The sequence below is a fragment of the Coregonus clupeaformis genome, unplaced genomic scaffold, assembly GCF_020615455.1.
Source record: "Coregonus clupeaformis isolate EN_2021a unplaced genomic scaffold, ASM2061545v1 scaf1061, whole genome shotgun sequence".
NCBI lineage: Eukaryota > Metazoa > Chordata > Actinopteri > Salmoniformes > Salmonidae > Coregonus > Coregonus clupeaformis.
In genome coordinates, this window is record NW_025534515.1 from 140,728 (window position 1) to 163,945 (window position 23,218).

Consider the following 23,218-nt stretch of genomic DNA (forward strand, 5'->3'; position numbering starts at 1 on the left):
TTTTAGAGTTGATTTCGTGCAATTCTACACATTTTGCCATGGGGTGTAGAGAAAATGTTCCAGTTTTAAAGCAAGTTTGCTGCAATTCTACTAATTTTGCCATGGGGCGGAGAGGAAATTTAGATGTTTTACAGCTAATTTCCTGCAATTCTACACATTTTGCCATAGGGTGGAGAGAAATGTTTGCAGTTTTTAATATGATATCTAGTGAGACTGACTAACAAAATCAATGGGGGCCCCCTGGCTCTAATTCGACCTTGATTACAAGTTTAGATAGCTGGCCGCTAGACTAATTTACCAATCTACTTTTTTTTTGCTGACATTAGCGAAATTGCACCTTGTGTATTCTACTATTCTAACTTGCAAAAGTAATTTGAGACTCCAACTGAGTTTCAAAAAAATATATATATAAACAGTATATATTTTATTTTTATTAAATTGATCCAAGGGCATGCGACCCGTGGGCCGCCAGTTGCCCATCCCTGAATTACAGCTATAATAGCTAGGCATTAAATGTGCGATCTGTCTCACTCCGGGGAATACTCCCCCTCCCTCCCTCCCTCCCTCCCTCCCTCCCTCCCTCCCTCCCTCCCTCCCTCCCTCCCTCCTTTCCAGTGTTTAGATCACTCTTTAATTCTCATTTGCCTCCTAATTCTGATTATTTACTATGTGAGGGCTTTGGCTGCGGCACAAAGCCTCTGAGTGAAGTCATTGGAGTATAGTAGCTTAAATTGGCTCTGTTTTCTCTGTTCCCAGTAGATGAGTCCCCCGTGTTTTTTGTCTCGTACTCATTACCAATATGCCTCTGCGCTGCAGATTACACTCTGGCAGATTAATGCTGGCAATAAACAAAGCAAAATTCAAGCGCAAAGGGCATACCAGCAGACAACCTTTTAACAATGTAACTCCCAAAGTTGTTAGCTATCTGCGTGATCAACAGTTATTTCATTTCTTAGGTGTTATTTCACGGCCCGGTGCACTCGCTGCCTAGTAGATATAAAATGTACTGTAGTTATTGCGTCCATTCTGTCAGGTCTGTATTTCTCTGTGTTATGATCTTTGGGCTACGCTCTTGTAACCAGGTCAACAATCAAATCATTCCTGGTGCTGAGTGGTCAATAGTTTGTTATTAATCCTAGCATGGATCACTGACTCACAACAGACAGATCTTCATAGCTGAATGCACCAAGTGAGCAGGCTTTATATCAAGCTGTGGCCGTTTCAATATGGCTGTCTCTATCCCTCCGTGATGGTCTCATTTAATTCATACACACATTCATCGCTTTGTTTGTTAGTCATTTCACACCCAGCTCAAACTACTTGTGAAAAGGCACGGGGGCTTCCTCCCGGCAATTGATTAAACGGGGCATTTGATGCAGGAAACTCTTTAAACTCAGTAGGGAGGGCTCTGTCTGTCTGTCTGTCTGTCTGTCTGTCTGTCTGTCTGTCTGTCTGGAGCCGCTCAGTAGAGAACACTGACAGGGTTGGACCAAAGCATGTGGGGAATGTCAATACCACAGTGTAGCAGCAGAGAGTACAGACCAGGCCTGACCAGGTCCATACATACACTGTCCATGTCAACCGTCATACCTGACATTCATGGTCATTATACATTTGAATGTATATTTGTTTTACTAGACATCATAGTCCAGATCACGTCTATGTTTGCTCTGGCATCCAGAAAGGCTAGGGAGCTTAGATGGAAGGACTGTCTGACCAGGCATGTGGGGGACCTAACTGGGAAAGATGGGCCTTTATGGAGGGGAGGAGGTGGGCGAGCACATGACCACAATCACGGAAAGGCAACTGACACAGCAAATGGTAGTAGCCTTTAAGTTAATAGGCTGCTAGTTAATGGAATTAATTATTTGCTAGTTAATCAAGATAATGGTATGTTAGTTCATTTAGTTAATTGGCTGTGAGACATGTACCTCTTCATCTTCCCTTTGGAACATTAAATATTCAGTGGTAACAGAATGGGCTGACACATTATTACTGTGTCTCAGGAAGCTCCTCCATGTAGCTTAACCTATGGCTATACTCAGCAGAATATACAATTTTTCAGCACTTCTCCAAACTCCTTCAAGGTCAATGCTGCTCCCCCATGGAGAGATAGAGGGACTGATTGATAATGATCATTATCACCATGGTGATGTAGCCTACAAAATGCTCTAAACAGCTTTATCGGAGCTCAGACATCACCTCCGACAGCGTACACACAGCAGATGGAATGTGTGAGTGAGACGTGCCTGTTCCTACCTGTCCGTTCCTTCCTTCCTGTCTGTGATAAGGACCTGCCACATGTACTCCACCCCTCACCCATTACTCACCTCCCATCAGCCCTGCAAAGACCGGCGGCCATGACAGGTGAGGCGGGCCTCGGAGGAGCCGCCTAGGACCCAGAGTTATAGAAAATAATGAGTGTGATTGATGAGCCTGGGGCAGCAGGCAGCGAATGTGGTCGTTCCTCTCACATGCCCGCTCCCCTCCACTCAGAGTGACAGCAGGAACAGAAATGTACCTGAGATAGACGGACTGTGACAGAGGGAGGTCTAGACGCCACATTCTACATTCTGCACGTGTGGGAAAGCGAGAAACGGACGGGGTAAAAGAGAGGGGAAAAAAGAGAGAGAGAGGGAGGGAATGCAATTAAATCAGTATTCAGTGAGAACATGACCTAAAGGCAACTTCCTCTTTTATTTGATGTCTCTCAGACATGCAGGCTGCTCTTTGTGACCCCACTGAGTACAGCCTTCAGGGGAGGGAATAGAACTTACACTTTAGTAGGCAGTGTACCACTGTAGAAATGATCTAAACTAAGAGACACATCTCTATGTGCTGCACTGTACAGAAAACAATGCATACTGTAAAGTATGTACAGTGAGGGAAAAAAGTATTTGATCCCCTGCTGATTTTGTACGTTTGCCCACTGACAAAGACATGATCAGTCTATAATTTTAATGGTAGGTTTATTTGAACAGTGAGAGACAGAATAACAACAAAAAAATCCAGAAAAACGCATGTCAAAAATGTTATAAATTGATTTACATTTTAATGAGGGAAATAAGTATTTGACCCCTCTGCAAAACATGACTTAGTACTTGGTGGCAAAACCCTTGTTGGCAATCACAGAGGTCAGACGTTTCTTGTAGTTGGCCACCAGGTTTGCATCTCAGGAGGGATTTTGTTCCATTCCTCTTTGCAGATCTTCTCCAAGTCATTAAGGTTTCGAAGCTGACGTTTGGCAACTCGAACCTTCAGCTCCCTCCACAGATTTTCTATGGGATTAAGGTCTGGAGACTGGCTAGGCCACTCCAGGACCATAATGTGCTTCTTCTTGAGCCACTCCTTTGTTGCCTTGGCCGTGTGTTTTGGGTCATTGTCATGCTGGAATACCCATCCACGACCCATTTTCAATGCCCTGGCTGAGGGAAGGAGGTTCTCACCCAAGATTTGACGGTACATGGCCCCGTCCATCGTACCTTTGATGCGGTGAAGTTGTCCTGTCCCCTTAGCAGAAAAACACACCCAAAGCATAATGTTTCCACCTCCATGTTTGACGGTGGGGATGGTGTTCTTGGGGTCATAGGCAGCATTCCTCCTTCTCCAAACACGGCGAGTAGAGTTGATGCCAAAGAGCTCGATTTTGGTCTCATCTGACCACAACACTTTCACCCAGTTCTCCTCTAAATCATTCTGATGTTCATTGGCAAACTTCAGACGGTCCTGTATATGTGCTTTCTTGAGCAGGGGGACCTTGCGGGCGCTGCAGGATTTCAGTCCTTCACGGCGTAGTGTGTTACCAATTGTTTTCTTGGTTACTATGGTCCCAGCTGCCTTGAGATCATTGACAAGATCATCCCGTGTAGTTCTGGGCTGATTCCTCATCGTACTCATGATCATTGCAACTCCACGAGGTGAGATATTGCATGGAGCCCCAGGCCGAGGGAGATTGACAGTTATTTGGTGTTTCTTCTGTTTGCGAATAATCGCAACAACTGTTGTCACCTTCTCACCAAGCTGCTTGGCGATGGTCTTGTAGCCCATTCCAGCCTTGTGTAGGTCTACAATCTTGTCCCTGACATCCTTGGAGAGCTCTTTGGTCTTGGCCATGGTGGAGAGTTTGGAATCTGATTGATTGATTGCTTCTGTGGACAGGTGTCTTTTATACAGGTAACAAACTGAGATTAGGAGCACTCCCTTTAAGAGTGTGCTCTTAATCTCAGCTCGTTACCTGTATAAAAGACACCTGGGAGCCAGAAATCTTTCTGATTGAGAGGGGGTCAAATACTTATTTCCCTCATTAAAATGCAAATCAATTTATAACATTTTTGACATGCGTTTTTCTGGATTATTTTGTTGTTTTTCTGTCTCTCACTGTTCAAATAAACCTACCATTAAAATTATAGACTGATCATTTCTTTGTCAGTGGGCAAACGTACAAAATCAGCAGGGGATCAAATACTTTTTTCCCTCACTGTAAGTAGGATAATGTTGTCAGGGCTGTGGGGTAGGCTTGGCTGGACTGGCCTGAGTTGGTCTGTTGTGGGCTGAGTTGGGCTGTTCTGGGCTGTGAGGAGCCAGTGATGCTGATGCTGAGGCCTGGTCATGCTGCCAAGCTCCAGTTTAAGATGATGGATCACCCCTGGCTGCTCATTTACCTTTATATTTCAGCAGAGTCAGGGGCGGACTGCTCCCCACCACATCCACATACTCTTCTATTTGGCTAGCATTACCCATGACCTAATATGCATTCTGTTACTTCACTATAAGGGCGAGAATGTGACTATCAAGATGAGATACATCGTTCTAATTCAGAAATTCAGTTTACATTGGAAGGAAAATATGTAAAGTTGACAGTTCTTGTTAACGGGCAGCTTTCACGTAAGATACTAAAAATAATATATAGGCTGATACAGATGCAGAGAGGACATAGAGGAAATAATGCACGCTCTAGAATGCCCTTCAAGCCAATCAGAAACGAGTATTCAACAATGTCATGGTATAAAGTGAGTTTGTTTCATAGGGGATTCAATTAGGTAAGATCATTGAATTTGTGGCAGCAGTCCATCTACAGGCAGCATGTTAATGGATGAGCTCATTCAGCAGAGGTGAGGGCAGTGCTCTGTGCATGGCCTCCCCCGTGTAAAGTCAATTAAGCCTGGGGATGGAGCGCTGCTCTCAGGTCATGGGTCACCGGGGATCTGGCACCAATCATAGCCTGGATTTAATTCCCATCCGGCCGGGATCATTTCCACTCAGGAGAGGGATCTTCTTTATAAGTCTCTCTATCTCTCTCTCTCTCCTCTCTCTCTCTCTCTCTCTCGCACGCACGCTCTCTCTCTCTCTCTCTCTCTCTCTCTCTCTCTCGCACGCTCTCTCTCTCTCTCTCTCTCTCTCGCGCGCGCGCGCTCTCTCTCTCTCACTCTCTCTCCATGAACATAAATATCAGGCTGGCAGCAACAACAGCTATCTTTTGTGTCCTATCACCAACCTTCCACGCTAAACATGCTCTCTCGTAAAATAAATGCATGTATTTAATTTATACTTATATTATCGACTGGAATGGTAAATTACATTTGGATTGGGTGATATATCCCATTCCACAAAATTCACAACACATCACATAAAAGGTGACATTTGTTTAATGTGCATGAATTATGTTTGGACATGGGGAAGTTTTGTAGTTTCACAGTGCTAACTTGGCTCTGACATTCAAGAAGAGGAGGGCAATGCCATGCGTGCGTATGGCGCCCAGGGGTGTGTTAGTGTGGCTGAAGCCTTCCACAGTGACAGGTAGCTACGTAGCCTTGCCTAGTGCTTATAGCTGCATCTGAATTATTCATCTTCACAACAGAAACACTTAAAATGCTGCAGCGTCGAGACGTGGGAAAAGTGCACACCTTGCAACTCAAAGGCCTTTTTCACACACTTTACTCCTCTCTGTATCCGTCTCTCTCTCTCTCTCTCTCTCTCTCTCTCTCTCTCTCTCTCTCTCTCTCTCTCTCTCTCTCTCTCTCTCTCTCTCTCTCTCTCTCTCTCTCTCTCTCTCTCGTGCTGCTTTGGTTTACCATGAAAAGCCTGTTAAATTCACCCATTATGGAAATCGATTTGATGAACAATAACAACACATCACAATGGACTGCTTATGGAAATGGAATGTAAACTTTAAGCTTGGTGCCCCTCACTGAGTAAGAAGAAGTAATAAAACCAGTTGGCTGGCTCTTAACGCTTCACCTTTTAATTTACTTCATCACTTTCCACTTTTTCCCCTGCCTGCCAGCAAAATAAATGGGATGAGTGAGATGGGTGGCTTATTCTATCACAGAGAAATACAGGAGGATCCAGTTATGTGTAATATGTACCATAAGTAAGAATGAATACAAGCTTTTTCTCCTCTGGTTGTGTGAATAGGATTGCTGAAGTGCTATACTGTGTGAATATATGACAGGGTAGTCAATAGAAATACATGAGCATACATTTTGAATGAGTTGGGGTCAGCATTCACGAGACTGCCTTGGCCTTTGCTTGTTTAGCATTGAACGCTCGTTGTGTCCTGGTTGTTTATTTTCAAATTTTTCACAAACAGAAACCATTCTGCTTTTATCAAAGTGAATCGATTGAAATAGTGTAAAACATGCAGCATTGTAACAGAGGTAAACATCATTGTAGATATGGCAGACAGACAACATGGCGAGGCGTTGGCTGGCCATCAGCAGATATAGATTTGTGCCGTCAGTCTTGCTGAGGTGGGAAAGGGAAGTGAAGGGAAGTGAAGGAAATGGGGAAGGAGAGGGGGGCGTAGAGCGTGACTGGACTTCCTCTTCCTGAGTACCGTCTCCACGGCGACCCCATCAGCTGAACTAAGAATTTTACTGTACCCTGAGATTACATCTACGCCCTTGACTAATAAACTAATCTAAAAAATCTAAACTAATTGAGAGGTCGTATAGATACGCCCTGCACTTCAGAGGACTGTGGTGGCAAAGACAGGGACAGGAGGAGATAAACAGTAGAGCGATGGGGAAGAAACGACAGAATAAAGAAACGATAGCGTCCGTCTGAGAGAGATAATCCGTCAGTGTGTTGGCATGGGGATCGACGGAGAGCCACTTGGCAAGCAGAGATAACGAAATTGGATGAAGTTCAGTCAAAAAACATAAAAATACATTCTTATTTGTATTTTGTGTGTGTGCAGAGATGGGCAGTATTTATGTTACATGTATTTTAAATGCGTATTTAATTACTTCTGAACTACAATCAGAAAGTATTCAGACACCTTGACTTTTTCCACGCTTTGTTACGTTACAGCCTTATTCTAAAATGAATTCAATAGTTTTTTCCCCTCATCAATCTACACACAATACCCCATAATGACAAAGCAAAAACAGGTTTTTAGACATTTTTGCAAGTGTAAAAAAAACTACTGAAATATCCAATTTTCATAAGTATTCAGACCCTTGACTCAATACTTTGTTGTAGCACCTTTGGCAACGATTACAGCCTCGAGTCTTCTTGGGTATGATGCTACAAGCTTGGCACACCTGTATTTGGGGAGTTTCTCCCATTCTTCTCTGCAGATCCTCTCAAGCTCTGTCAGGTTGGATGGGGAGCATTGCTGCACAGCTATTTTCAGGTCTCTCCAGAGATGTTTGATCGGGTTCAAGTCCGGGCTCTGGCTGGGCCACTCAAGGACATTCAGAGACTTGTCCCGAAGCCACTGCTGCGTTGTCTTGGCTGTGTGCTTAGGGTCATTGTCCTGTTGGAAGGTGAACCTTCGCCCCAGTCTGAGGTCCTGACCGCTCTGGAGCAGGTTTTCATCAAGGATCTCCCTGTACTTTACTTTAATCTTTCCCTCGATCCTGACTAGTCTCCCAGTCCCTGCATCTAAAAAAACATCCCCACAGCATGATGCTGCCACCATCATGCTTCACTGTAGGGATGGTGCCAGGTTTCCTCCAGACGTGACGCTTGGCATTCAGGCCAAAGAGTTCAATCTTGGTTTCATCAGATCAGAGGATCTTGATTCTCATGGTCTGAGAGTCCTTTAGGTGCCTTTTGGCAAACTCCAAGTGGGCTGTCATGTGCCTTTTACTGAGGAGTGGCTTCTGTCTAGCCAGTCTACCATAAAGGCCTGATTGGTGGAGTGCTGCAGAGATGGTTGTCCTTCTGGAAGGTTCTCCCATCTCAACAGAGGAACTCTGTCAGAGGGACCATCGGGTTCTTGGTCACCTCCCTGAACAAGGCCCTTCTCCCCCGGTTGCTCAGTTTGGCCAGGTGGCCAGCTCTAGGAAGAGTCTTGGTGGTTCCAAACTTCTTCCAATTAAGAATGATGGAGGCCACTGTGTTCTTGGGGTCCTTCAATGTTGCAGAAATTTTTTGGTACCCTTCCCCAGATCTGTGCCTCGACACAATCCTGTCTCTGAGCTCTACGGACAATTCCTTCGACCTCATGGCTTGGTTTTTGCTCTGACATGCACTGTCAACTGCGGGACCTTATATACAGTGCATTCGGAAAGTATTCAGACTCCTTGACTTTTCCACATTTTGTTACATTACAGCCTTATTCTAAAATGGATTACATTTTGACATTTTGGGAAAATACTAAATAGTATTTTGTATTTAATTTTGATACATTGTCTTTAGAGTATTTTGTAATGGTAACAAGATAGTATATTTTCCTATCTGTGTGTGTGTGTGTGTGTGTGTGTGTGTGTGTGTGTGTGTGTGTGTGTGTGTGTGTGTGTGTGTGTGTGTGTGTGTGTGTGTGTGTGTGTGTGTGTGTGTGTGTGTGTGTGTGTGTGTGTGTGTAACAAATGAGGATAAGACTTCAGAGCTCGTTGCAATAACAGTTGAAGAAACAAAGCGTAGGCATATTTATCATAAAGCTGTTCAAAATAATGACAACTAAACACATGAAGTCATTAACCATTCTCGCTATTGTACCCATCACAGCCACAGCACACCACAGGCATAATGACTTGTCTCTTTGTAAAGCTTTATTTTGAGATGTCTAACTTTTCTCTTCGGCATTAGCCAGGGACAGGCAGCACTTCAAACACGGTGGGAAGGTGTCTGTCGTCTGTCTGGCGCTAACTAAGAACAACTGACCTTTCATCAAAGCAGAAGGTGGCTCTATGATGGCCGTGTCATCTTTGACTTTACCCTGGGAGAGGCTGGTCGGCATGCAGGCTGGGTCATGGCGTGCCTTACGGCGATGTCGTGCTCCCAGACATTCACACTGTGACTTGTGAATGCTAATGAGTTGTGTTGGGTGGACGAAACGAAGGCAGGTGTCTAATTGGCAGCTCAACTCTGTTCTCCTGCTTAGTGCCCTGACTGCCCTGTGGACGGTGTCAGCTAATGCTATGTTAACATGACAGGGTTTGACTCATGTGACATTTCAAGACCCGGGTTCAATCAACGTCTTAGCGATTCATTTAAAAATATAGTCATGGAGAAAGAGCAACAACAGCATTTCATCACCAAAGACAACATTGAAGTTTAGTGGCTTGAAGCATGCAATGTCAAAAAGACGATCCTAGCCAAACTGATCAGAATAGACAGACGGGGGTGTATGAAGACCGTGACAACAGTCAATGTTTGTAAATCTGTATTGGCTTGTGCATGCACAATCACATCTGGTATTATTATAAGCAACATTGTCATTTACACTGCTTGACTTGGATTGAAATAGGTGCCGGTACTCATTTTGGGTGCCGGTCCTTTTTATATTTAGGTGCAGGAGCTCCACAATACTTTTGAGCTAATATTCTATAAGAGGAACAGGAGCTCAAGCAGTAGAACATTTGAGGTGCCGGTACTCAGCTTGGTGAGCTCCTGCCAAGTCAAGCACTGGTCATTTATTAATAGCAGACAGGGTGGAGCCATTTTGAGAATGCTGATACTTATGGTCAATATTCTAACATCCTGTTTTTCAGAAAAGTAATGGCCTCAGTGCATGAGAACTCTGAGAAGTGTGTCTTTACTTTAGTTTGCTACTTTCCAGGTATTGCCTGTAACCGCCCCTTGGCCAGGTACCAAAGTTATTTGATATTTCTGTGGTGGTGTGAGGAGTCATTACTCCCTCCCTCTGACAGAATGACTCGAGGCAAGCAGAGATGGAGAGCATAACTGAGTTGGAGGGAGGGAACAAGATGAAGGAGAGACAGCCGGGTCAGACAACTGTCTGAGGGGTACCAAAATGACAGAATCGCCCTGGCAACTTTTGGTTGGCCCTTCCACCGTAGCATGGCTGATGAGGTGTGATGATGGCCTAGTGGGATGTTGACCTGGTCCTAGCCCTCCCTGTCACTCATACATCATTACTGTTTCTAGAGAGAGAGACAGAGAGGGTCTGACAAGGAGCTCCAGGGAGAGGATGATGATGATGGTGGTCCCTAAAAGACAACAACTTCAGAGGAGGAGAGATCAGAGCACTGTTCCTACAGTACCTCTATAGGGGAGCAGTGCTGGGCAATGCAGATATGCTTTATCTGTGTTACATGCACACACTCACAGAAACTCACAGACATATCATGAAAGTTTAAATGGCCGCTGGGTAATTAAACATAACGTTACCTGCCCAGTTAGGTGGCGAGGGTTCAAAGGGAGCACTTGAGTGTGTGAATGGTTTGGGCTGATGCTTAATTACTCTAATGTAAGCTATAATTAGCAGACAGAGATACTTTAGTCAAATGAACCATGGTAATGCTGATGACCAAAACAACCTGTTTACTGGGATGCTAGTGCATGTTGAATCCCATTCAATCTGCTTTTTGGTCTGTTATGTCTGGACCGATATGTTTTGACATTGACAGATGACTGTCTATGTTGGGACATGCTGCTGATGTTGATATTCTCCATTCATGCAGGCTGGGTCCATATTGGTCTCTATACACTCGGTTATTTCTGTCACTATGCTACCAACCGGAGCCATCCCTGATACAGTTAAGCCCAGTCCCAGTCAGAGACAGACACTGAGACACAGGTACCTGCAAACCAAGAGTGATTGCTCTATGAATATGTATCCCCTGTCTCTGCACTGTGGCTCTGGCAGCTCTTAGCCCCTGAAGTATCATCTAGGTAGATTCAGTTTCATATCTGTGGAAGGAGGGAGCTGCTCTACTGAGGAGAAGGGGGTGTCTCATACTCCCTTTCTACCCACATCCATCTATGACCATAACACTGTCCACCTGGACAATTTCTCATGTCCATAGAAGCACTCATACACTGGTCATGGAAAAGCCCTCCATTAAGAATACTTATAGTGCCTTCAGAAAGTATTCATACCCCTTGACTTATTCCACATTTTGTTGTGTTACAGCCTGAATTCAAAATGGATTAAATATGTACAAAATCTCACCCATCTACACACAATACCCCACAATGACAAAGTGAAAACATGTTTTTAGAAATGTTTGCAAATGTATTGAAAAGGAAATACAGAAATGTCTTATTTACATAAGTATTCACACCCAAATAAAATAAAATTGTATTAGTCACATACACATATTTAGCAGATGTTATTGCGGGTGTAGCGAAATGCTTGTGTTCCTAGCTCCAACAGTGCTCCCCCGAGTCAATACATGTTGGAATCACCGTTGGCAGTGATTACAGCTGTGAGTCTTTCTGGGTAAGTCTCTAAATGCTTTGCAAACCTGGATTGTACAATATTTGCACATTATTCTTTAAAGAATTATGTAAAGTTGGTTGTTGATCATTCCTAGACAGCCATTTTCAAATCTTGCCATAGATTTTCAAGCCGATTTAAGTCAAAACTGTAACTGGGCCACTCAGGAACATTCAATGTCAGCTTAATAAGCAACTCCAGTGTATATTTGGCCTTGTGTTTTAAGTTATTGTCCTGCTGAAAGGTGAATTAGTCTCCCAGTGTCTGCTGGAAAGTAGACTGACCCAGGTTTTCCTCTAGGATTTTGCCTGTACTTAGCTCTATTCCATTTATTTGTATCTTAAAAAACTCCCTAGTCCTTGCCGATGACAAGCATACCCATAACATAATGCAGCCACCACCATGCTTGAAAATATGAAGAGTGGTACTCAGTGATGTGTTGTGTTGGATTTGCCCCCAAAATAAGGCTTTGTATTCAGGACATAAAGTTAATTTCTTTGCCACATTTTTTTGCAATTTTACTTTAGTGCCTTATTGCAAACAGGATGCATGTTTTGGAATATTTTTACTCTTCACATGCTTCCTTCTTTTCACTCTGTCATTTAGGTTAGTATTTTGTGGAGTAACTACAATGTTGTTGATCCATCCTCAGTTTTCTCCTATCACAGCCATTAACCTCTGTAACTGTTTTAAAGTCACCATTGGCCTCATGGTGAAATCCCTGAGCGGTTTCCTTCTTCTCCGGCAACTGAGTTAGGAAGAACGCCTGTATCTTTGTAGTGACTGGGTGTATTGATACACCATTCAAACTTCACCATGCTCAAACAGATATTCAATGTCTGCTTTTTTTTATACCCATATACCAATAGGTGCCCTTCTTTGCGAGGCATTGGAAAATCTCCCTGGTCTTTGTGGTTGAATCTGTGTTTGAAATTCACTGCTCGACTGAGGGACCTTACAGACAATTGTATATGTGGGGTACAGAGATGAGGTAGTCATTCAAAAATCATGTTAAGCACTATTATTGCACACAGAGTGAGTCCATGCAACTTATTATGTGACTTGTGAAGCAAATTTGTACTCCTGAACTTATTTAGGCTTGCCATAACAAAGGGGTTGAATACTTATTGACATTTCAGCTTTCCATTTTTTATTAATTAGTAAACATTTCTATGGTTGTTATGGTGATTATTATTCATGAGCAGGGACCTCCCAACACCCATCTCATTTACATGTTTGCATCTTCTACACACCCGTCACTAAATAAGCTGCTCTGACTCTGCATTTTACGCCAATCTATTATTCATATAAACCTCAAAGTCGTTATCTAGCAGTGGTGTGACATATAACTGTGCCTATTTGTTTGATTGAATGGGGTGCAAAAGTTCTGTCATTACCTGGAAAAATCTGCGCTTTCACTATGTATTCCTTCTCATAATGGCATCTCAACGGTTTTCCTTGAACTGTTAACAATGTACTGAAAGTGGGGATGGCGAATGCAGGTTTTTCTCCCATGAACTCCATGCCACTAATGGCAGAGTGAGCACTGCTTTTAAGTGATTACAGGGGAAAGTGCCCATGCTTTTTTCAAGTCTCTGCCACTACTTTTCTTTATGGCCTAATCTGGCCCTACTTTACCCAATATAGGAGCTGAAAAGTGCTTTCTCCTCCTGACCGGAGCAGAGTGCAGCTGCAGAAAGCCTGTTATTAGCTGTCCTTCAGAGAACCAGGGCTCTAGCTTTTAATGCTTCTGCTCATCCAGCCACTTGGGAGGGAGGAGGAAGGGAGGGGAACAACAGCCGCATGCTCCATTACACTGAAATGATAGGATTTATCTCCGACGTGGCCCACTGCTGTGCCGTAAAGTGTATGCTCATAAACACATTTTTAAAAGCAGAAGTTGCCTCTTCCAATTTTTGGTAATCCTAGGAGAATGTGTTAGGGGGTTGTTGTGTGCCATTGGGATTGATCATGGATTTCTATCAAGGGCGACCAAGGGACAAATTGACATTTTGTATTCCTAGTCTCCACATGAATCCTCAATACTTAACTTTTGTTCCAGGCTCTGTTGTTGTCATTTGAATTTGCCTGTAGGGTGTTAGAAACATTATCATATCTAGTTCAGCTTGCTGATTTCTTAATACATTTAGAAGGCTATAAGGACAGTTCTTCCCTAAACCACCTCAGGGAAGGTCATGGTACCAGTTTATGATTAGTTCATGTATCAGTCCACCACCGTACTCTCCTGATGTCCACCAGCCTGTGTACATAACATGGTCAGTACTAACTTATGTTCTCTCTCTCTCTCTCTCTCTCTCTCTCTCTCTCTCTCTCTCTCTCTCTCTCTCTCTTTCTCTCTGCAGGTGTTCACCAGGTATGGGAAGTGTTACATGTTCAACGCAGCGGAAGAGGGGAAGACACTGCGGACCACCATGAAGGGAGGGACGGGGAACGGCCTGGAGATTATGCTGGACATCCAGCAGGACGAGTACCTGCCCGTGTGGGGCGACACAGGTAGGCCCAACTACACCATACCTGACCCTTAACCCCTGACCCTTAACCAGTGCCCTATCTCCATCCAAATCACAATGTATCCATGTGGAGGGTGTTAAATCTGACTATGTGGAGTTGACAACTGGTGTCCCTCAAGGTTATATTATGTGTCCTGTGCTTTTCACCATTTATATAAATAATGCCCAAAATGTATTGACTTGCTGTCAAATAACAGCTCAAGCCAGGATGTGCTTTTCTTAAAAATTTGGAAGTGATGCCGTTCCTTTATTGCTGTCCTCACGATTTGTTGTTCCTTGTGTAACAAGCCCTGTTAGTTGTTCAGATAGTCTTGTGTTGGAGGGGGCTTGCTGCCTAACCGGCTGGCTGCACAACAAGCCTCATTGAAGGCCTTGCTCACGTCTCAACCTGTGTGGAAGTGCAGACAGGGGAGTTCTTGAAGCACAGCATCAAGCCAAGACATGGGCCATCTAGCAGATGGACTATTTACTCTCCATATACAGTGAGGGAAAAAAGTATTTGATCCCCTGCTGATTTTGTACGTTTGCACACTGACAAAGACATTATCAGTCTATAATTTTAATGGTAGGTTTATTTGAACAGTGAGAGACAGAATAACAACAAAATCCAGAAAAACGCATGTCAAACATGTTATAAATTGATTTGCATTTTAATGAGGGAAATAAGTATTTGACCCCTCTGCAAAACATCAAATCAAATCAAATCAAATCAAATTTTATTGGTCACATGCGCCGAATACAACAGGTGCAGACATTACAGTGAAATGCTTACTTACAGCCCTTAACCAACAGTGCATTTATTTTAAGCAAAAAAAGTAAAAATAAAACAACAACAAAAAAAAGTGTTGAGAAAAAAAGAGCAGAAGTAAAATAAAGTGACAGTAGGGAGGCTATATATACAGGGGGGTACTGTTGCAGAGTCAATGTGCGGGGGGCACCGGCTAGTTGAGGTAGTTGAGGTAATATGTACATGTGGGTAGAGTTAAAGTGACTATGCATAAATAATTAACAGAGTAGCAGCAGCGTAAAAAGGATGGGGTGGGGGGCAGTGCAAATAGTCCGGGTAGCCATGATTAGCTGTTCAGGAGTCTTATGGCTTGGGGGTAGAAGCTGTTGAGAAGTCTTTTGGACCTAGACTTGGCACTCCGGTACCGCTTGCCGTGCGGTAGCAGAGAGAACAGTCTATGACTAGGGTGGCTGGAGTCTTTGACAATTTTGAGGGCCTTCCTCTGACACCGCCTGGTATAGAGGTCCTGGATGGCAGGAAGCTTTGCCCCAGTGATGTACTGGGCCGTACGCACTACCCTCTGTAGTGCCTTGCGGTCGGAGGCCAAGCAGTTGCCATACCAGGCGGTGATGCAACCAGTCAGGATGCTCTCGATGGTGCAGCTGTAGAATTTTTTTGAGGATCTGAGGACCCATGCCAAATATTTTCAGTCTCCCTGAGGGGGAAATAGGCTTTGTCGTGCCCTCTTCACGACTGTCTTGGTGTGTTTGGACCATGATAGTTCGTTGGTGATGTGGACACCAAGGAACTTGAAGCTCTCAACCTGTTCCACTACAGCCCCGTCGATGAGAATGGGGGCGTGCTCAGTCCTCTTTTTTTTCCTGTAGTCCACAATCATCTCCTTTGTACATGACTTAGTACTTGGTGGCAAAACCCTTGTTGGCAATCACAGAGGTCTGTCATGAGCACTCTCTCTCCTGGTAGCAACATTAATTGCATTCAATTATCTTCCACTCTGCTCACCTCCCTCTCTCTACTCAGCCTAACTAGCTCCACCTGCCCTGCTCTGCTCTTGTTACCTGGCCAGCTGCACTGCATTTCCCACTCACCATCCTCACCTTGCCTCACTCTGTTCTAATTACTCTGCCAGCTGAACTGCATTTCCCCACTACCTCTCCCAGTATATCAAGCCCTGGTTTTCAGCCAAGCCCTGTCAGATCGTCTTCAAACCCGGACCAGTAACCTGCCTGTCTGCGCTCTGACTCCTGTTTGTGATACCGATCCTTTCTTGACTGCCTCCTTGTTCTACTGCCCCGTCTATCCCAACCTGCCTTCTGGACCTCGACTACTCTCCGATCTTCAGCCCCTCCGGTAACTCGTTTCTGCCTTCTGTCTCTCACCACGATATTTGCCCAGCCCTGATCTGTACTTCTGCCTGCCATTCATATTGCTGTTGTGTGTGTGTGTTCCCCCAGGTCTCCGACCACCAGATGAGCGTGCCCAGACGTTTCACCACCCTCAGCCCGATACGCCGCTCCATCACTGGGGAACACACACACTAAGCACTTGGACTGGACACCCCCGGACATTTGGTGACCCCCGGAGCACAGGTACCCACAGGAGGACCCTGAAAGACCCCTGACACCCCTGGGACTCCTCTTCCCGCCTGTAACCTTGAATAAAGAACTCTGAATTTGAACTTGCGCTCTTGGGTCCTCTTCTGTTCGTGACAGAACGATCTGACCATCATGGACCCAGCGCACTCCCTGACCACGATGGAGGAAGAGCCAGAGAGGACTGCCCTACAGCGACTGGAACGCTCTGAGGGAGACATAAATCGGATGGCTGGCGACATCGCTTCCCTTCTCCAGCTATTCAACCAGCAGCAACAACAGTTCCAACTGCAGCAACAACAGCTAGCCCAAGCCCTGCAACTACTCTCAAGCCCGGCTACTCCACCTGCACCCCCCTGGTCCTTTTGTTCCTGTACCACCGATACTCCTTCATCCCTCCGCTGGAGGTCCCAATGCTGCAGGCCCGGCAGTGCTGCCACCAGATCCCCACGCTCCTGAACCAAGGATTGGGAACCCGGAACGTTTTGATGGCAACCAGAAGCAAGTAAGACCATTCTTGAGCAGCTGCCGAATCCAGTTTGCACTACAGCCCAGGACTTTCTCAACAGAGGGAGCCAAGGTGGGGTATGTCATCACACATCTCACCGGTCGAGCTCGGTTGTGGGGAACGGCGAATTCGACCGGCAAACCCCAGCCTGTGCCTCCTTCAGTGCCTTTGAGGAGGAGATGTTAAAGGTCTTTGACCTAGGCTCGCCAACAGCCGAAGCGTCACAAGCTCTGCTCACCATCCGTCAGGGCAATCGGACAGTGGCAGACTTCTCCATTGACTTTCGTACCCTGGCCAGTCAAAGCTCGTTTAACCCAGAGGCACTGGTGCAAGCCTTCCTCCATAGCCTGGCGGACTATATCAAGGACGAGCTTGTTTCCCATGACCCGCCCTCAACGCTTGATGCCGCCATTGACCTTGCCGTTCGCATTGACCGCCGTATACAGACCCGGAGGAGGGAGAAGGGCCGTCTCAGTCAACCTGCCATCCGTACTCGGGTCGATACCGCTTCTGTCCAGCCCCTGCCTGTCAAGTCCCATAGCCAACTCAATCAGCCTGAGCCCATGGAGATTGGCCGTGCCTCTCTGACTCCCGAGGAGCGTCGGGCGCCGTCTAAGCTCCAACCTTTGCCTCTACTGTGGTGGCGAGAATCACCGTGTCGCTACTTGTCCGGCAAAAGCCGCAGCTCACCAGGTGTAGGGGAGATCCGGGTGAGCTCAACAAGCCTTCAGTCTCCCTCCATCCGAAAGACCCTGCTTCATCTCCGCCTTCAGCTTTCTGACAAGACTCATACATTGGCCGCCCCTTGTGGATTCCCGGAGCCGAAGCAAACATCATGGACCCTGAGCTTGCACAGCAACTGGGCGTGAACCATCATCAACTGACACAACCCATTCCTGCACGAGCCCTGGATGGGCATCATCTTGGCACTGTCACTCATATCTCCGCCCCTGTGACAATCCTGCTGTCAGGAAACCACCAGGAGTCCATCCAGTTTCACCTCCTACACTCACCTGGCCAACCACTCATTCTTGGATACCCGTGGGCTCCGTCAGCACAACCCCCACATCGACTGGGAGACAGGAACAGTCCGTGAGTGGGGAAGGAGTTGTCACCAGACCTGTTTAAGGGGGCCACCCTGCCCGTTCACCGGGGAAGGATCTAGCGCTACCTCCGACATATCCAATGTTCCGGCCTGTTACCACAGCCTGAAAGAGGTGTTCAACAAATCCAAGGCGACATCTCTACCCCCACACAGACCCTATGACTGCGCGATTGATCTCCTGCCTGGCACAGCACCTCCCAAGGGTCGTCTGTATTCACTGTCAGCCCCGGAAAGAAGGGCCATGGAGGACTACATTAATGACTCTCTTGCCTCCGGGATAATTAGGACCGTCGTCTTCCCCCCGCAGGAGCGGGATTCTTCTTTGTCGGCAAGAAGGACGGTTCTCTTCGTCCATGCATAGATTACCGGGGTCTGAACGACATCACGGTTAAGAATCGCTACCCACTGCCCTTACTTTCGTCTGCCTTCGAACTGCTGCAGGGAGCCACTGTATTCACTAAGCTGGACCTTCGCAATGCCTACCATCTGGTGCGGATGAGGGAGGGAGACGAATGGAAGACAGCGTTCAACACACCAACCGGCCACTATGAATATCTCGTCATGCCCTTCGGCCTCACCAATGCCCCAGCAGTTTTTCAAGCCCTAGTGAATGATATCCTCAGGGACATGCTAAATACGTTCGTATTTGTGTACCTTGACGATATTTTAATATTCTCAAAGACTCTGTCAGAACACACGCACCACGTCCGGTTGGTCCTGCGCCGCCTGCTGGAGAACTCTCTTTTCGTGAAGGCAGAGAAGTGCGAGTTCCATGCCAAGACCGTTTCATTCCTGGGGTATGTGGTGACCGAGGGCAGCATTCAGATGGATCTCACGAAGGTGTCGGCTGTCACTTCCTGGCCAGTTCCTGAGTCTCGGAAGAAGTTGCAACAGTTCCTGGGCTTTGCCAACTTTTATAGGAGATTCATCAGAAACTATAGCACAGTGGCTGCACCCCTCACGGCGCTAACCAGCACTAAACAACCGTACCAATGGACATCAGCTGCTGATAAGGCCTTCAATATCCTCAAGACATGTTTCACTTCTGCTCCCATCCTCCAGATGCCAGATGCAGCAAGGCAGTTTGTGGTGGAGGTAGATGCTTCGGACGTGGGAGTGGGTGCAGTGCTTTCTCAAAGAGCAGCTGAGGATGGCAAGATGCACCCCTGTGCCTTCTACTCCCGTCGGCTAACCCCTGCCGAATGCAACTACGACATTGGGAACCGCGAGCTGTTGGCTGTCAAGCTCGCCCTTGAAGAATGGCGGCACTGGTTAGAGGGTCAAAGGAACCATTAAGTAGTGTGGACAGACCACAAGAACCTGGAGTATATCCAAACAGCCAGGAGGCTGAACTCCCGTCAACAGCGGTGGTCTCTGTTCTTTACGCGCTTCAATTTCACGCTCTCTACCGCCCGGGATCTCGCAACATCAAACCTGATGCTCTTTCCCGGATGTTTCAGAAGGACGAGACCACCGTCATGACAGCTCCCATTCTTCCCAGCCACTTGGTCGTAGCGGCCCTCACCTGGGAGATCGAGAAGCAGGTCATGGAGGCTCTTCGGGACCAGCCAGGTCCAAGCACCAGCGCCCCCAACCGTCTGTTTGTTCCAGCAAATCTCAGGTCACCTGTGATTCAGTGGGGGGCACGAATCCCGTCTGGCCTGTCATCCCGGCATCACTCGCACCCTTCATCTGGTCCGCCAGCGGTTCTGGTGGCGGGGATGAGACGGGATGTCCGAGAATTCATCCGAGCTTGTCCCACTTGTAACCGAAACAAGACTCCCAACCAGCCTCCTGCTGGGTTGCTGCAACCCCTACTCATACCCAAGAGGCCCTGGTCCCACGTTTCACTGGACTTTGTTACGGGCCTTCCGCCCTCTGACGGACACACAGTCATCCTTACCATTGTTGACCGCTTTAGTAAGATGACCCACTTCGTGCCCCTTCCCAAACTACCCTCTGCTAAAGAGACCTCCCAGGTGGTCCTGGAACATGTGTTTCGTATCCATGGCCTACCCCAGGATATAGTGTCAGACCGGGGCCCGCAATTCTCAGCAACCTTTTGGAAGGAGTTCTGTCATCTCCTTGGGGCCACCGCCAGCCTATCGTCTGGATTCCACCCGCAGTCAAACGGCCAGACTGAACGCATGAACCAGGAGCTGGAGAAGGCACTGAGGTGTGTGGCTTCCCAAAATCCCCGGGCCTGGGCTCAACACCTGCTCTGGGTGGAATATGCCCATAATTCACTCACCAGTTCCTCCACCGGGCTCTCCCCCTTTCAGTGTGTCTACGGGTATCAACCTCCACTGTTTGCCAGCCAGGAGGCGGATGCCACCTGTCCGTCTGCTCTTGCGTATGCCCGCCGCTGCCGCCGCACTTGGGCCCAGGCTCGCACTGTGCTCCTGAAGTCTGGAACCAGCTACGCCGTCGGTGCCAACCGACGGAGGACCCCAGCACCTACTTACCGGGTTGGTCAGAAGGTCTGGCTGTCTGCCCGGGATCTGCCGCTGCGGGTTGTATCACGAAAGCTGGCCCCTCGCTTCATTGGTCCTTTTCCTGTGCAGAAAGTTATCAGTCCAACGGCGGTCCGACTTCAGTTGCCCGCTTCCATGCGGGTCCACCCCACCTTCCACGTCTCCAAGGTCAAGCCGGTCCATGAAAGTCCCCTGGTCCCTGCAGCTCCGGCGCCACCTCCTCCGCGCCTCGTAGATGGCGGTCCTGTCTTCACCGTCCGGCGGCTGCTCCGCTCTAGGCGAAGGGGTAGGGGTCTCCAGTACCTCGTTGATTGGGAGGATATGGTCCAGAGGAGAGGACCTGGATCCCGGCCAGGAGGATAGTGGACCGGACCCTTATCACTGACTTCCACCGACTACATCCTGATCAGCCTGCAATCCGTAGGGGGCCGTCCAAGAGGGGTTCCTAGCCGTCCGGCCCGCCCTGCTCCTGTCTCAGTGCCTGTCCTGTCTCCCGACCGTGACCCTCCAGCTCCTTCTGAGGATGAGGAGATTCACTCGGACCGCTCGGAGGAGTTCTGACCCGCCGCCTGCTCCCCTCCACCCTCCCGGCATGATGTTGTTCTTGGGACTTCTGGGGCCGTCCCTTGGAGGGGGGGTCCTGTCATGAGCACTCTCTCTCCCTGGTAGCAACATTAATTGCATTCAATTATCTTCCACTCTGCTCACCTCCCTCTCTCTACTCAGCCTAACTAGCTCCACCTGCCCTGCTCTGCTCTTGTTACCTGGCCAGCTGCACTGCATTTCCCACTCACCATCCTCACCTTGCCTCACTCTGTTCTAATTACTCTGCCAGCTGAACTGCATTTCCCCACTACCTCTCCCAGTATATCAAGCCCTGGTTTTCAGCCAAGCCCTGTCAGATCGTCTTCAAACCCGGACCAGTAACCTGCCTGTCTGCGCTCTGACTCCTGTTTGTGATACCGATCCTTTCTTGACTGCCTCCTTGTTCTACTGCCCCGTCTATCCCAACCTGCCTTCTGGACCTCGACTACTCTCCGATCTTCAGCCCCCTCCGGTAACTCGTTTCTGCCTTCTGTCTCTCACCACGATATTTGCCCAGCCCTGATCTGTACTTCTGCCTGCCATTCATATTGCTGTGTGTGTGTGTGTTCCCCCAGGTCTCCGACCACCAGATGAGCGTGCCCAGACGTTTCACCACCCTCAGCCCGATACGCCGCTCCATCACTGGGGAACACACACACTAAGCACTTGGACTGGACACCCCCGGACATTTGGTGACCCCCGGAGCACAGGTACCCACAGGAGGACCCTGAAAGACCCCTGACACCCCTGGGACTCCTCTTCCCGCCTGTAACCTTGAATAAAGAACTCTGAATTTGAACTTGCGCTCTTGGGTCCTCTTCTGTTCGTGACAAGGTCAGACGTTTCTTGTAGTTGGCCACCAGGTTTGTACACATCTCAGGAAGGATTTTGTCCCACTCTTCTTTGCAGATCTTCTCCAAGTCATTAAGGTTTGGCAACTCGAACCTTCAGCTCCATCCACAGATTTTCTTTGGGATTAAGGTCTGGAGACTGGCTAGGCCACTCCAGGACCTTAATGTGCTTCTTCTTGAGCCACTCTTTGTTGCCTTGGCCATGTGTTTTGGGTCATTGTCATGCTGGAATACCCATCCACGACCCATTTTCAATGCCCTGGCTGAGGGAAGGAGGTTCTCACCCAAGATTTGACGGTACATGGCCCCGTCCATCGTACCTTTGATGCGGTGAAGTTGTCCTGTCCCCTTAGCAGAAAAACACCCCCAAAGCATAATGTTTCCACCTCCATGTTTGATGGTGGGGATGGTGTTCTTGGGGTCATAGAAAGCATTCCTCCTCCTCCAAACACGGTGAGTTGAGTTGATGCCAAAGAGCTCGATTTTGGTCTCATCTGACCACAACACTTTCACCCAGTTCTCCTCTGAATCATTCAGATGTTCATTGGCAAACTTCAGACGGTCCTGTATATGTGCTTTCTTGAGCAGGGGGACCTTGCGGGCGCTGCAGGATTTCAGTCCTTCACGGCGTAGTGTGTTACCAATTGTTTTCTTGGTGACTATGGTCCCAGCTGCCTTGAGATCATTGACAAGATCCTCCCGTGTAGTTCTGGGCTGATTCCTCACCGTTCTCATGATCATTGCAACTCCACGAGGTGAGATCTTGCATGGAGCCCCAGGCCGAGGGAGATTGACAGTTCTTTTGTGTTTCTTCCATTTGCGAATAATCTCACCAACTGTTGTCACCTTCTCACCAAGCTGCTTGGCGATGGTTTTGTAGCCCATTCCAGCCTTGTGTAGGTCTACAATCTTGTCCCTGACATCCTTGGAGAGCTCTTTGGTCTTGGCCATGGTGGAGGGTTTGGAATCTGATTGATTGATTGCTTCTGTGGACAGGTGTCTTTTATACAGGTAACAAGCTGAGATTAGGAGCACTCCCTTTAAGAGTGTGCTCCTAATCTCAGCTCGTTACCTGTATAAAAGACACCTGGGAGCCAGAAATCTTTCTGATTGAGAGGGGGTCAAATACTTATTTCCCTCATTAAAATGCTAATCAATTTATAACATTTTTGACACGCGTTTTTCTGGATTT

The 23,218-nt window shown here is 47.4% G+C and overlaps 1 protein-coding gene across 1 annotated transcript in view; it reads left to right on the top strand.

Moving 5' to 3' along the window:
* The window catches only part of LOC123486198 (acid-sensing ion channel 2-like), a gene marked incomplete at its 3' end in the record, with an annotated part of 106,781 nt that overhangs the window by 70,275 nt on the left and 13,288 nt on the right, over nt 1-23,218 (top strand). Inside the window, exon 2 of the mRNA XM_045217452.1 lies at nt 13,996-14,146. Coding sequence (XP_045073387.1) covers nt 13,996-14,146 — 151 coding nt within the window. The remainder of the gene's footprint in view (nt 1-13,995; nt 14,147-23,218) is intronic.